The following is a 14,231-nucleotide window of genomic DNA, read 5'->3' as shown; positions in this document are numbered from 1 at the left end:
TGATGGAACGGTATTCCGGGACACACAGACAAAGTCTTATATACAATGATGGCTTATCCTCCTCCGTTGTTTTAGTAATATCTACAGAGTGTATTTTTTGTAATAGGGTATTCTGGTATTTAACAATACTGTGTGGCAGAGTGTATGGTAGTGTGATAGGAGGGAGGTATGTGAGTCCGAGTAGTAGTTTATATCCTGTGAAGGTGGACAAAATGATGATCAGGGGTTAAAAATCCCTATAAAAAGCCTAATTGGTTTGTGTTTAATTTTATTACTGTTTCATGAAGCCAGGATTAGGATCACCTGGCACAATTTAATTAGCTACACCTGACTGCAATTAGCAGGCAGGAATATAAGCAGGTGAAAATGGTTGATCTGCTGGCTGTGGAAGGGATAAGACCCAGGAGGAAGAAGCCTGGAGGAAAAACCCTAGAAAAGGTGTTTAATATAAGATTGTGTTTAAAGAAAACCCTGGTAAACAGCTTAGCTGTCTGGCTCAGATAAGAAATTAAAAAGTTTAGTTAGTACTCCTCAAAGGTGTTAGGTTTTTGTTTGTATTTATTTATTTATTTTTTTTTTAATAAATGAAAATAAATGTACAGGCACTGCCTTGTTTCAACTGAACTGCGTTTTTAGTGTTTTCTTTTTTACAGTGTGAAGGTCATGCAGGATCACAAGACCCCCCACCACCACCTTGTCACAAGGTGTTCAGGCAGCATTGTTAAATTTGAGTTGGAAAGAAAACGGTTAAAAAGGGACAGAGGGACAGATGATGCAGTTAGTTTGTAGCTAGAGCAAGTACAGTTTTTTGACCATATATACCATGCAGATATGCTTTCAAATCATACATAGAGTAAGAAATACAGACAAACATAAGAAATGGGAGAGTTGTAACTGCACAAGACTTTAAGGAGATGTAAGTTGTAGTTAAACTGAACACTGTATGAAGCTACATTGTTACTGAACATATTGCTTTACAACAAAGGAAGGATTATCAATCTGTTTGACTGCCATGTATGTAAGTAAATAAAATGTATTGTTTCTGAAGTTTGAAAAGTCTATATGCCTGGAATTAGTCTATACTAAAGTTGAACTAATATGCAAAGCACAATAACTGGAGGATGCTTCGCAACGTTTAAGCAACCTACTACACACTTTGAAGTGGTACATTTGTTCATTAAGAAGCCACCACACATTCCATTTTTTTCATTTGTCCTGTTGATGTATTTCGAGCTTGTAACACATCTTCATGTGTTAAAAGTACAGCTTGTACCAACATCTCCAATTCCATATTGGTAAATTTCAGTTTTCGCTTCTGGTCATCCTCATCACCATGGCTAGTACCAGGCTGAGGTCTTTGTGTGCCATTCATTTTCTTTTGGCATGTGTAGCCTACACACACAGGGTTGACTCAAACCCTCTGTTAACTGCGCAAGGTGTGTAATTCTATACCGCTAATTGTGGTGAGGGGTATTTAAATTGGTTGATTGCGGAATCACCTGCTTTAATTAGTCTTATAAAACAGGTCGTTATTTTGACAGTGAGTGCAGCCGTACTGAACACGCACATTACGTGGCTTTTTGCAGTCGGTTTTTCCCCTTTATACATTTGGGCCTCAGTGTTTTAATCAATGTCAGAAGCAATGGTCAAAGAATTTTGTGTCTCAATCATAGGCGCCTAACTTTGTTAAACAGTAGGGGGGCAAACTGAAGTGCTGACTTCTCAGCGGAGAGAAGGAAATGTTTTTTTGTTTTATTTATTTATTTTTTTTTTTTTTTACAATTAAGAAGCTCTAAGAAACCAAGCCAATCTTGCTGTTGTGAAATTACGGTTTCAGTAATTGCAAACCTACAAAACTGGGCAGATGTTTCAGCATAAAATGTACAATATGTACTTACTGAGCACGCATTGAATACAAATACAAGTCTCTGTGCAGTGCTACACCTAGAATTCCCACATGTAGTATATTAAAGGAATATGTTAAACAAAGAAAAGCAAGCATTGTTCTTTAGAAGGTTCCCCAAGTAAGGAATTTCTAAATACTTCCCATGTCAAAAGTACTGTTTTACTATATAAAAAAGACTGTTTTACTATATAAAGCAAATGCAGGCATTTTTTTCTGAGTAAAGCAATATCAACAGTATAAACTTAGTTACAGTAAGGACCAGTCAAGAGTGGTTTCTTGTTTATACCATTAAAATTGTCTTATTGCTCTAAGAAAGTGTGTCTTTGCCTTTGTGCTTGCTTCTAAATATGGTCCATTTGAGTTAGAGAGCAAAACAATAATGTAAAACAATAATGTACTGTAGATAGTGCAACAAGTCATTTCTTGCTAGTTTGTATTTTAATATTCAGGCAAGTTTTACACTTGCCTCAGATCGGGTACATTATATCTTTAACAGGGAAGAGTATAAGCAAGTGTTTAAATTGCATTCCCTGCCTCAAGATGGCTTCACATGTACCCAGAAGGACCTCTCAGAACTACATTTCCCATCATCCTCCTGCTCACATATGTAACTGAGATGGATTTACAGTGAGCAGGAGGATGATGGGAAATGTAGTTCTGAGAGGTCCTTCAAGATACATGTGAAGCCACAAGAGGCCATTATTCCCCAGCAACCAGAACAGCCAGTTGCTGGGAAGCGGCATGATCCTGGTAGCTTGAGGATATGGGTCTGAGGGTGAGGAGGATGTGGGAGCCTATTCCCAGGGCCAAAGAAAATGCCAGCAAATCATCCAGCAACATTTTATATAGGTAGGTATACAAATATGTTATGCCCAAACTGTGCCAGAATAACTATTACATGATACTATATATTCCCACATTCCAACATGTCCTCAGCCTTACGTTGCACTTTGAAAAAGGCTATCAAAAAAATAAAAATAGGTGTGTTTAAATATAATAATACATAAAAAATAAAATGTAAACCAAGAGAACGTTTATTAAACTGCAATATTATTATTTTTTTTATTTGGAGGGATTTTCTGGTTCAGCAGTGGTCTTCCAGATGTTTATGGGCCACCTCCTCTTCATCTCAGTCTCTGGTCCCTGGCTGTGCCCCTTCTCCTTCCCGTTCTCAAGGGCATGGCCTCAGGTAGAGGTAGAGGCTCCTGTGCAGAGGTTTGGAGCAGTAGAGCAGTGTGTTCCTGGAAGTCTTTGACAAATCTGACAATATTCCATTTGCCTCCCTGTGCACTGTAAGTTTTTGCTCCTGTCTGTCCAGGAGGCTTCCCAGGATGGGGGCCAGGTCATCTTCTGAAGGTGGACCCCTATATCTGGCAGTGGAGGCAGCCGTGGACGGTACTGTGGGCTCTTGTCGGTGTTCGTGGCTGCCCTCGTTGCTGATGGTGTCTGAGTCCAGAGTGTCACACTCCTCGGTCTGTGGTAGGCTGCCGGGTACTTTCCTCCAGATCCTTATATTGTGATGAGTACATTTGCTAGTCACCTGTATATACTTAGCAAAGCCAACAACAGGAGCATCGACACCCCCCACACATTTATGGCCCATCAGGGACAGCAAACATTTTCGAGGAGGGTGAGTTCCAGTGTGGTGTTAACACCCCCGCTAGTTTATTCGGTGGACGCCCTCTGGGCAGCCACTTTGGTTCTTAAGCTGTGTTTGATTTAAGTCCACTTTTCGCAATCTCAGACAACTCGAGGATGCCAAGACCTGTGTTGCTACAGTGTATATTCACCACCTTTGGACTTTTCACAGTTTGTTGTGTTACAACTGAAAATCTTGGTGCATTTAAATGGGATATTTATTCCTTTTGATTTACACAACCTACTCAACACTTTGAAAAGCATCCCCATACCATGATGCTGCCACCACCATGCTTAACAGTAGGGATGGTGTTACATGGGTGATGTGCTGTGTTGGGGTTTCTCCAGACATCGCTTTGCATTTAGGCCAAATAATTCAATTTTTATTTCATCAGACCACAGAATCTTTTGCCATCATTTTTTCAGAGTCTCCCACATGCCTTTTTGCAAATTCCAAGCAGGATTTTACATGGGCTTTTTTCAGAAATGGCTTCCTTCTTGCTTTGAATGCACTACCCAACTGTGGGACCTTACAGAGACAGGTGTATTTAATCTGAAATCACGTGAACCACTTTTATTGCACACAGATGGACTCCATTTAACTCTATTGTGTGAATTCTGAAGGCAATTGGTTGTACCTGAGCTTATTTAGGAGAGTCATAGCAAATAAATAAAACACACAACGTTAAATGACTGACTAATTACTATTACTTCTAAAATACTATATATATATATATATATATATATATATATATATATATATATATATATATATATATATATATATATATATATATATATATATATATATATAATATGTGTGTGTGTGTGTGCCAGAGTTTTGCGTGTGTATTAATTATTTCACAATTGGACTCCTTGTTTTTTTCGGTAGCGTTCTTCCTGTTTCCGCCTCTTTTGGAAGGTCTGGAAAGTAAGCTGTGATTGGTCAACAGCTGTTGTTTTGTGCCTTATTACTTTTGCTTCCCAAACAAGCGACATCCATCTCTGAATACATATTATTTACAGTTGTTGCTGAACTTAAACCTGTTTATGGACACACACACTAACGTTCTTATTTAAAAACAAAAGAAAAAAAAAAACCATAACTGACTGAATATAATTTCATTAATAGAGAATAAAACTAACTAAACTAACAATTACCTAGCCTATATTTAATTACTAATTTGTTGTAGTATCCAAACTGCCCAGCATCTTCTGTTGCAATCTCATCGCTGCTAACGTTAACTGTTGCAAATAGTGCAGATTGGACTATGGTGGGTCAAACCAATGTTCGTGTAGGGGCCGTTTTATTGTGGGGTTTTATTTATTTATTTTTTGTGTTAGACTTATGGCGCCTTATGAATGACTTAACTTTTTTTTTTACATTTCAACCATTTATAAGCAAAACCATGACAAAACATAGAATAATAATGTGTTTACACAGACCAAAAAAAGTAGAGTGGCAAAATATATAGAGTACTCTTGGTTTTTTATTTATTTATTTTTTTGGATGGCCCAACGCACCGAGGTGGGTGGGCGGAGACAGCTGGTGAAGTCTGCTCAACAGCGGGGCAAGAGAGAACCTTCTGCAAGAGCAGTAGAAGAAAAAAACATACAAGCGCACACACACAACAGCCAGGCTGTGGGGGTAGAGCAGTCAACCCGCCAGGCGGGTAGACTGAAGAGAGTTGCTCCACGATTATAGCTCAGCTCACAGAAGCTGAGTTTACCAATTACAGCAAAAGTGGCAAGTTGACTTCCAGCAATGTTTTTTAACAATAAAGCAGGGGAACTCCAGTAAAACTTGAGTGAGAGTTCTTTCATACAGACTCAACCATAGCAACAGGACATGTCAGTAATTTACTTTACTACGGTAGGAAGAAAAAGAGGAAGTGAGCTCTTTGTTCCCTCGGAAGGCGGAACCGAGGAGGGGGCTATCGGCAGCTCTGATATAAATTGCTCTGTGAATACCTGACCCGTGGCAAACATATCCCAAATGTATTGTTAGTGGTCATCTTTGAATTGAAAAGGTTACCAGGAACTAAGGAATTGAATATAACTTGAGTGCAGGACAAAATGGACACTTCCCTACGAATGCCTAAAAACAAAAGAAAATCAGGAAGAAAAAGTCAACAATGCTGTATTCATTTTTATTTACCAACTGTTTTTTATCAGCAAAAGTGAATCAGAGTTTAACGTAAAATGTATCCCATAGATTGATACTACGTATTTCTAATATACTGTGACAAAGATTGAATGATTCTTTATGTAGATCTCCCTCTCGACCTGTGAGGGCACTGTGTAAAAGGAACAGAGTACCCTTAATCAAATGGCATGACAATTTATTCCTTTGGGTAGGTGGAAGTTGGTCAATTAGGAAGGGGGCTGAGCTATGGTACCCAAGCTCAGTCACTCAGACGGGAGACGGCATGGATCCGAGGACTGGAGGAGCAGATGTGCTTGTTAACCTAGGGATCATGAGCGAGAGTATGATAGGGGACGTAGTGTAAGTAATCTGTTCTTTGGCAAATGGTTAGTGTTTTAACCTACAAGTAGTCTGTACTGTGGTATTGTGAACCGTGAGTTTTGTCTTGTGTCTGTTAGTGTTTAACTGTTGTCTGTTTTTTAATAGACTATCAGTAGCATGATCCAGAGGTGTAGCGAAAGCCAGCATAAACCCTGACATCACCCCTGCATTTCACGGAGAACTGTACTACACCACGAGCACTTGATCACGGTCACTAAGAACTGTGTTTTGCGTTTAGTGTTGGTGTGTTAAACTGGACTTTGTGTTTGCTGCTCAATCCTATAGGATTTTATCAAGAAAGTGATACACGCCACTGTACTCACTTCCATCATTTATTATTTACAGGTGTTCGCCATACGGCTCTGGACATTGCTAATTAATTCAATAAACACCCTTGCACCTGGAAATCATTGTCTGTCTGTTTGTATCCTTTCTGGACTGCACGCATCTGTAATCACTCACCACTTTGCCACATATATATATATCTATATATATATATATATATATATATATATATATATATATATATATATATATATATATATATATATATATATATATATATCTATATATATCTATATATACGGTATATATATATATCTATAGTTTTTAGAACATCTTTGTGGAAGCTATATATCATAGACGCTCTATGCACGGTATTTTGGCTAGAGAATCCTGAAAGTTGTAGAACACCTTCGCCATGCTGATTAAGTTTTATCTGCAGAAATAAACTTCAATATAAGCCTCCCTCAAATACCGCAATAAAAAATGATGCCCTTCGAAAACCATAGTACTTCTAATTACTGCCTCCCAACGTAAGTCTAAAGAGTATAAAAAGACAAATTTTTGTTTTTAGCAATTTAAATGAATAATGAGTCGAAGCTCTGACCGATATGGTATTAAAGTTACTGGCATTTCAATAAACAGCTCTGAAAAAGTGTTTTTTTTTTTTTTTTTTTTTTCTTATCATGTATGTGAACCCATATTAAATTTTCTGGGTTATTTTCCTAAAACTTCTCTAAGTGGAATGCTGCCTGACAAATCATTACAATTTTTTTTTTTTTTTTTTTAAGGAAATAATGAGAATAATAGTTTTCTAATAGTGATGCTAATAGTGCCCTCTCAATGAAGGCTCTACCCTGTGGTAGTTGCCCTTGACGTTCATGAGCACTCACTGCTCTCTGCTCAGGATGCAGTCTCAATTGAACACACGGTACAGCCTTCATCGACGGCACTATCGCTTAAACACCCTATGGAATGCTGTATGTGGAGAACCCATGTAACATTTAGAAGAAAAGGTCACTTAAAAAGCTTTCTGTATTTGTCCAGATATTATTGTATTATAATAACTGATGAGCATTTTTTTTCAAACATCCGGTTATTATGGGAACACGCTCTCATTAACACCAGCAACAGAGCGCGACCCCAGCGAGAGCTGTCAAAACTGAAAGGAATTCCAACCAGAACTTTAGAACTCTGACAGGAAGAATTTGCTCACCAGCGATTATAAAAAAAATACCGCATGAGGTAATGTGTGATAAATGAGAATGGAATGCCATCCCTCTGGGTGGGATGCTTGGATAAAGCCCTGTAGCATCCAACCCCATGGATATTCAGTCAATTCTCTTTTATTATATCATAGGCATTATTTACTATACATTAGATTTCAGTACAGAACTCATGTGAGCTGGAATAAAGGCTTATTAGCAGGGTGCAGAAATGCTTAATCCATCAGGACTGGGAGGCCTTGAGGCACAGAAAAGGTAGAAAGATGCGATGATTTGTAGAAAGCTCCTTCTGAATGTTGAAGCTAGGATATATGTGTAACATGATCTGCATCATGGGTATTTCTTTACTGTAATATAACATAGGTGTTCACTAAAGACTGCAGAAAGTGCTTTGAAAATATAGCTTACTGTATGTCAATTGCACAATGATGTTTCTGTGTGCTAAGCACATCCCCTGTTTGAGGAAAAGTCCAAGTGTGGCCTTACAGCTGTATTCATTATATCAGCTTTTTAAAAACTTGATCCAGTGAAAGGAAAATAGAAACATGATCAGTCAGTGTCACTGTACAGAAGGCTTCCTTTCCATAAGCGTCAGGGAAATATAATTAAACCCAAATGGTTTTAATAGCCATTTGCCTCAAACAGGAGCTTGGGGTTTGATAAAAATGTCAAATTTCAGATTACCAGGACTGTGAGCTAATAATTCCATTCAATTCCCTGCCAAAGTCGCAAATGAAAGGCATACCATTATGTATAACATAATATTCAATGACGACATTATAATTGACAGGAAAATGTTTAATACACTTAAGCCATTAGTCTATCCTAATGTATGGCAATAATGGAAGTGTAGAGTTGCTGTAAGCCCATTATTGCGACTGTGTTTGAGATTCTGTATTGTTATCAGTACCCTGTCATGCACACATCAGGAATTGCTGCCCTTGTTACTTGGTAATATTGTGTGTCTTTGTGGAGGAGTTTTTCTCAAAGTGTAAGAGAGAGAGGTGAGGACTGTGCCTGACCTTTCAGTCAGTGCCCGTTACCTAGGAAGACATGTTTTCAGCATACAAAACACAGCAACAACTACATAGTTAATATGTGGTGTGTCATGTGTTTCTTATTGTTATAAGAGATGACTAGCAGGTGTTTCTCTAATAGTTAGCAGGCAACACAAGGTGCACTTTTAGTAGTGAACTGTTTATTTGTGTTATTTATTTAATGGTATATTATTGCACTTTAAAATATTTGCACCTGTTTATGTCATGACTGATTTGTTCATTTGTTTAATTTTTTTATTATCTGTGGTGTTTTTTTCTATATAATTGTTGACTTTTATTAATCACACCCCTACAATTGAAACTGATTAAGGACCGACCCCTAGACAAATGAGTGCCTGCCTGCCTGCATAGCTGAAAAAGCTAGCAGGTTTACCAGAAGAGAGGGAGGGAAAGCGAGACGCACAGAGAGGAAACGAGAAAGAGGAGAGTGCAGGAAAGGGAAACATAGGCACAGAGTGCAGCAAGGAAATGACAGGATGAGACTTTGCAGTGAGTTCGAGGGGATCAAGCCAAAGAATTCAAGCATACCGCTGGAGTCGTAGAGAGAGATTGTCCCAGGGTGACTGCTGACTGCGTGACGGGCTGATTACTGCTTATGGTGATTTTTTATTGTGTAATATATGCATTTGAAAGAAAAACGGAATCTCCTGCTTTAGTTGTATTTATTGGTAATTTTTATTGTTGTTTTGATTTGTTTTGGAAATAAATAAAACACATTTTGATAGCAATCGTGCAGTCAGAGTGTCGCTCCATTGCTGCTGGTGTTTGAGCTGCTCTCCAACAAAGATTAAAAAGATGTCTGATGATTTACAATAGAGTTGCTTAATCTCTTTAAACTTTAAGCTGTCGTTGGTCACGGCCTTATATTAGTAATTTGGTTTGTATAAATAGACAAAGTATAAAGCAACGCTGTTTGATCTGTTGGAGACACATAGCCTCATTTGGCAGCTGGCTTACACACCCACCTGGTCCTCGTTTACACTAATGGTTCTTTTTAAATATCAGTTCACCTAAAACAAACCTCTTATCACTGAAAAGGTCATTTTATATTACTTGCTATCAAGTTAATGTGACCATGGCAATAATACAACCTTAAATCATTTTAAAAAGAAATATAATGTAGGCGTAGTGTCTGCATAACAATAAATTCACTTGTTCTGCAAACAACAAGGTTAGGAAAAGAACAAGCAGACTGTGTGATCAAGGGCATTCTGTAGAAGCAATGCTGACATTACTCTGCAGTGCCAGCCAAACCACATTGCACCTGTGCAAGGTTGTCATTAGCAGGTTTCTTTCTTGATAGGGGAAAAACATCAAATAAAGAATGTACTGCCACCTATAAGCCCCCAGTGAAAAGTGTGGTTCGTGTATTTATGATTGGGCAACTATACTGGGTGCTTTTCTTCCTTTCTGGAAAAAAAAAAAATGAGCGAAAAGATTTTTTAAATTATGTATTTCTAGTAAAATAATAAGAGATGAATACCTGCAATTCAGTTAATCATTTAGCCAGGCAGATTTGATACATTACCTAGCAATGAATCCTGTAAGGATGCACTATTCGTATTCAGCATGAATTAATAATTCATTGGAAGGTAACAATGAATGCTCACCAGGAGATATTTAACATGAATAACAATTGTGTTAAGATATTTCCAGGTCATTTTGTGTTATTGTATTTTAATTGTGCTAACTCCAGCCTCCTACTCAACCTTACACTATAAAGCCACAGTGCCTGTCGATGAAGGCTCTGCTGTCTTGGAGTTATGCTGTCCTTTTCCCCACTGCAAGTGCTCCCAAGACACTATTACAGAGAGACAGGATCAACTGTACATACGAATTTGTGTAAGAGACACCCAGCACACAGCAAATTAACTTAAAGAATAAGATTGTGAAACTGATGTGCTATTCTAAGGTAGTCTTTTTGGAAAGTTACTGTAGCACTCGGAGTCCAGGTCTGCAAGGCAGTGCAGTGGAGAGGCCCTACCTCCTTGGTGGCGTTGTCCTGGATGAGGGTGTAGAGGGGCACCACGCGGGTGATCTCCAGCAGCACCGGGGATGGGCTGACCTGCTCCTTGCCCTGCCGACGGCACAGGTGACACGTTGCCGGGCAGTGGCCCTTCTCCTCGCAACGGATCTCCACACCTGAGATGAGCTGCTCGTCAGACAGCAGCTGTGCAGACAGCAGACCAGACAGGTACGTGATGAAGGGCATGGATCTCATCTCTTTCCTGCTCCCCAGTTCGGTGGTTTCTGAAACGAGAATGGACACCCAGCTGAAGACTATGAACATGGATCTTTACAAGCCGTCCAGGAGACTGGGTGCAGCCTAGCCTGGATAATTTAGTCATGAAAACACATGTAAACCAGTGCAGGCACATTCAGAGGGGCGTCGGAATCACACAGCACCTGAAAGGTATAGTTTATGACAGCTATATCTGTCAGTGTAATAGTGTAATATTGTTAATATCTTTCACTTAGACAGATTACATATTTTATATTCAGTAAAGAAAATGGATACAAAGAGAAAGATAGACACATTGAGAAAACTTTTCTAAGTAAATGTCTTTCTTGTCACAATATTCTTGAATATCTCATGAGGGGGTCAATAAGCATTAGTAGCATTAATCCCTGATTGGATTTGGGTCTGGGGGCAAATACAGTTTCCAATTAAGGACGTATCCACAGTGCTGTCCATGTTTAGCCTTTCTGTGTCCACAAAAGAAGTTTAAAAAGAGAGATTACTGAATTGCCACATGTTTCAAAGGTAACATTAAAACTAGCCTTCATCAATATGCAGCTGGAGAGAGCTTTCTGGGCACGTGACAGCTTTGACACAGGACACAGTCTCTGCTGTGTATGATAGTGCTGGCTTACCCCCAGCTGGGAGAGTAGCTGTGCACTCTACTAGAGGGTTGGCTACATCTTGTGCCCTCTTCAGTGTGGCACCACTATCTGATATATCTACGGTGGCTAGCTGGGCTATCCCACATACATTCTCCAGATTCTACTGCTTGACTGTGGTAGATTCTTCCTCGCCTTCAATAGGCACGAGGGTCCTTAAGGTTGCACGCTCGCACCACTAACCTAGGGTTAAGAGGTTCTGATGCATCCGCCGTATGCTGCCGTTCTTTCTTTTTTCCCATTTCCCATTTGTAATGTTGTTAGTGGTCATCTTCGAATTGAAAGGGAACATTAGGCTACTTACCATAACCCTGGTTCCCTGAAAGAGAAGAAGACCACCAACCAGCGAAGTCGTACCGGTCGCCCTCACGGGTTCGATGCGAAAAGAGAAATGGCTTCCACGGTATGACGGTTTTAATCCCTCGGTAGGCGGGAACGACGGCATCATCCCAGGAAGGGGCCTATCGGCAGCTCTGGCGTAGACAGCTCAGAAAATAACTACCAACAGGCAGGCATACCCCATATGTAATGTTGTTGGTGGTCGTCTTCTCTTTCAAGGAACCAGGGTTACGGTTAGTAACCTAATGTTTTGAAACATAGCGGGTTTGTTCGTGGCTGAGATTTCTGAGGGTGGAGCAAAGCATTGGGCTCGGTTTTTGAACATGCTTTTGCAAGTTTGCAGTTTGGTGTAAGGTTATCTGCTGGTGGACATCAATGATTGCAGAAGTTAAGACATTGGAAAGATGTGAAGACCATCTCGTTTGTTGGATACAGATAAAGCCAGTAATTTTGCATAGAGAACTCATTTTTGGGACCTGCTACATCCATTATTTTATGGGTTTGTTGTGGTTCTGACAACTGACAGTTATACTAGATGTTCTTTTAGGCGGATTGATACCTTACTGTACTTTATCAGTGATGGTTGTGTGGACAGTCTGAGGGCATTTCCTATCCATTAATGCCCTCTACAGCAACCAATCAGAAGACAGCATTCCCGTCCTATTCATCTGACAGGTTTATAATATTTATTGGCACATATAATATGATAACAAATTAAATAAATATGTGTTTGCTTGCACTTTCTATACAAAAAGTCGAATGTAGTAATAATGGTCTGTGTGATAACTTTGTTTTAACGGGAAAGTTGATTGCCCTATTCAACTATTGGGAGCTCTAAATAATAATAATAATAATAATAAGAAGAAGAAGAAGAAGAAGAAGAAGAAGAAGAAGAAGAAGAAGAAGAAGAAGAAGAAGAATGTTGAAGTGCATTGGTTTGACAAATGAGTACTAAGAGTATAAGAAGAACATAAGAACATAAGAAAGTTTACAAACGAGAGGAGGCCATTCGGCCCATCTTGCTCGTTTGGTTGTTAGTAGCTTATTGATCCCAAAATCTCATCAAGCAGCTTCTTGAAGGATCCCAGGGTGTCAGCTTCAACAACATTACTGGGGAGTTGATTCCAGACCCTCACAATTCTCTGTGTAAAAAAGTGTCTCCTATTTTCTGTTCTGAATGCCCCTTTTTCTAAACTCCATTTGTGACCCCTGGTCCTTGTTTCTTTTTTCAGGCTGAAAAAGTCCCTTGCGTCGACACTGTCAATACCTTTTAGAATTTTGAATGCTTGAATTAGGTCGCCACGTAGTCTTCTTTGTTCAAGACTGAACAGATTCAATTCTTTTAGCCTGTCTGCATATGACATGCCTTTTAAGCCCGGAATAATTCTGGTCGCTCTTCTTTGCACTCTTTCTAGAGCAGCAATATCTTTTTTATAGCGAGGTGACCAGAACTGCACACAATATTCAAGATGAGGTCTTACAAGTGCATTGTACAGTTTTAACATTACTTCCCTTGATTTAAATTCAACACTTTTCACAATGTATCCGAGTATCTTGTTAGCCTTTTTTATAGCTTCCCCACATTGCCTAGATGAAGACATTTCTGAGTCAACAAAAACTCCTAGGTCTTTTTCATAGATTCCTTCTCCAATTTCAATATCTCCCATATGATATTTATAATGTACATTTTTATTTCCTGCGTGCAGTACCTTACACTTTTCTCTATTAAATGTCATTTGCCATGTGTCTGCCCAGTTCTGAATCTTGTCTAGATCATTTTGAATGACCTTTGCTGCTGCAACAGTGTTTGCCACTCCTCCTACTTTTGTGTCGTCTGCAAATTTAACAAGTTTGCTTACTATACCAGAATCTAAATCATTAATGTAGATTAGGAATAGCAGAGGACCTAATACTGATCCCTGTGGTACACCGCTGGTTACCACACTCCATTCTGAGGTTTTTCCTCTAATCAGTACTTTCTGTTTTCTACATGTTAACCACTCCCTAATCCATGTACATGTGTTTCCTTGAATCCCAACTGCGTTCAGTTTGAGAATTAATCTTTTGTGCGGGACTTTGTCAAAAGCTTTCTGGAAATCTAAATAAACCATGTCATATGCTTTGCAATTATCCATTATCGATGTTGCATCCTCAAAAAAATCAAGCAAGTTAGTTAGGCACGATCTCCCTTTCCTAAAACCATGTTGACTGTCTCCCAGTACCCTGTTACCATATAGGTAATTTTCCATTTTGGATCTTATTATAGTTTCCATAAGTTTGCATATAATAGAAGTCAGGCTTACTGGTCTGTAGTTACCTGGTTCAGTTTTGTTTCCCTTTTTGTGGATCGGTAT

General features: G+C 39.1%; 1 protein-coding gene across 3 annotated transcripts in view; it reads right to left on the bottom strand.

The window, feature by feature from the left end:
• Positions 1-14,231, bottom strand: part of LOC121303517 (astrotactin-2-like) — a 615,708-nt gene that overhangs the window by 176,443 nt on the left and 425,034 nt on the right. For all 3 annotated transcript variants that reach the window (XM_041234251.1, XM_041234250.1, XM_041234252.1), the window contains one exon: positions 10,622-10,887. In XM_041234251.1, coding sequence (XP_041090185.1) covers positions 10,622-10,887 — 266 coding nt within the window. The remainder of the gene's footprint in view (positions 1-10,621; positions 10,888-14,231) is intronic.

This window comes from Polyodon spathula, chromosome 33, assembly GCF_017654505.1.
Source record: "Polyodon spathula isolate WHYD16114869_AA chromosome 33, ASM1765450v1, whole genome shotgun sequence".
Classification (NCBI taxonomy): domain Eukaryota; kingdom Metazoa; phylum Chordata; class Actinopteri; order Acipenseriformes; family Polyodontidae; genus Polyodon; species Polyodon spathula.
This window is presented reverse-complemented; position numbering and strand designations above follow the sequence as displayed.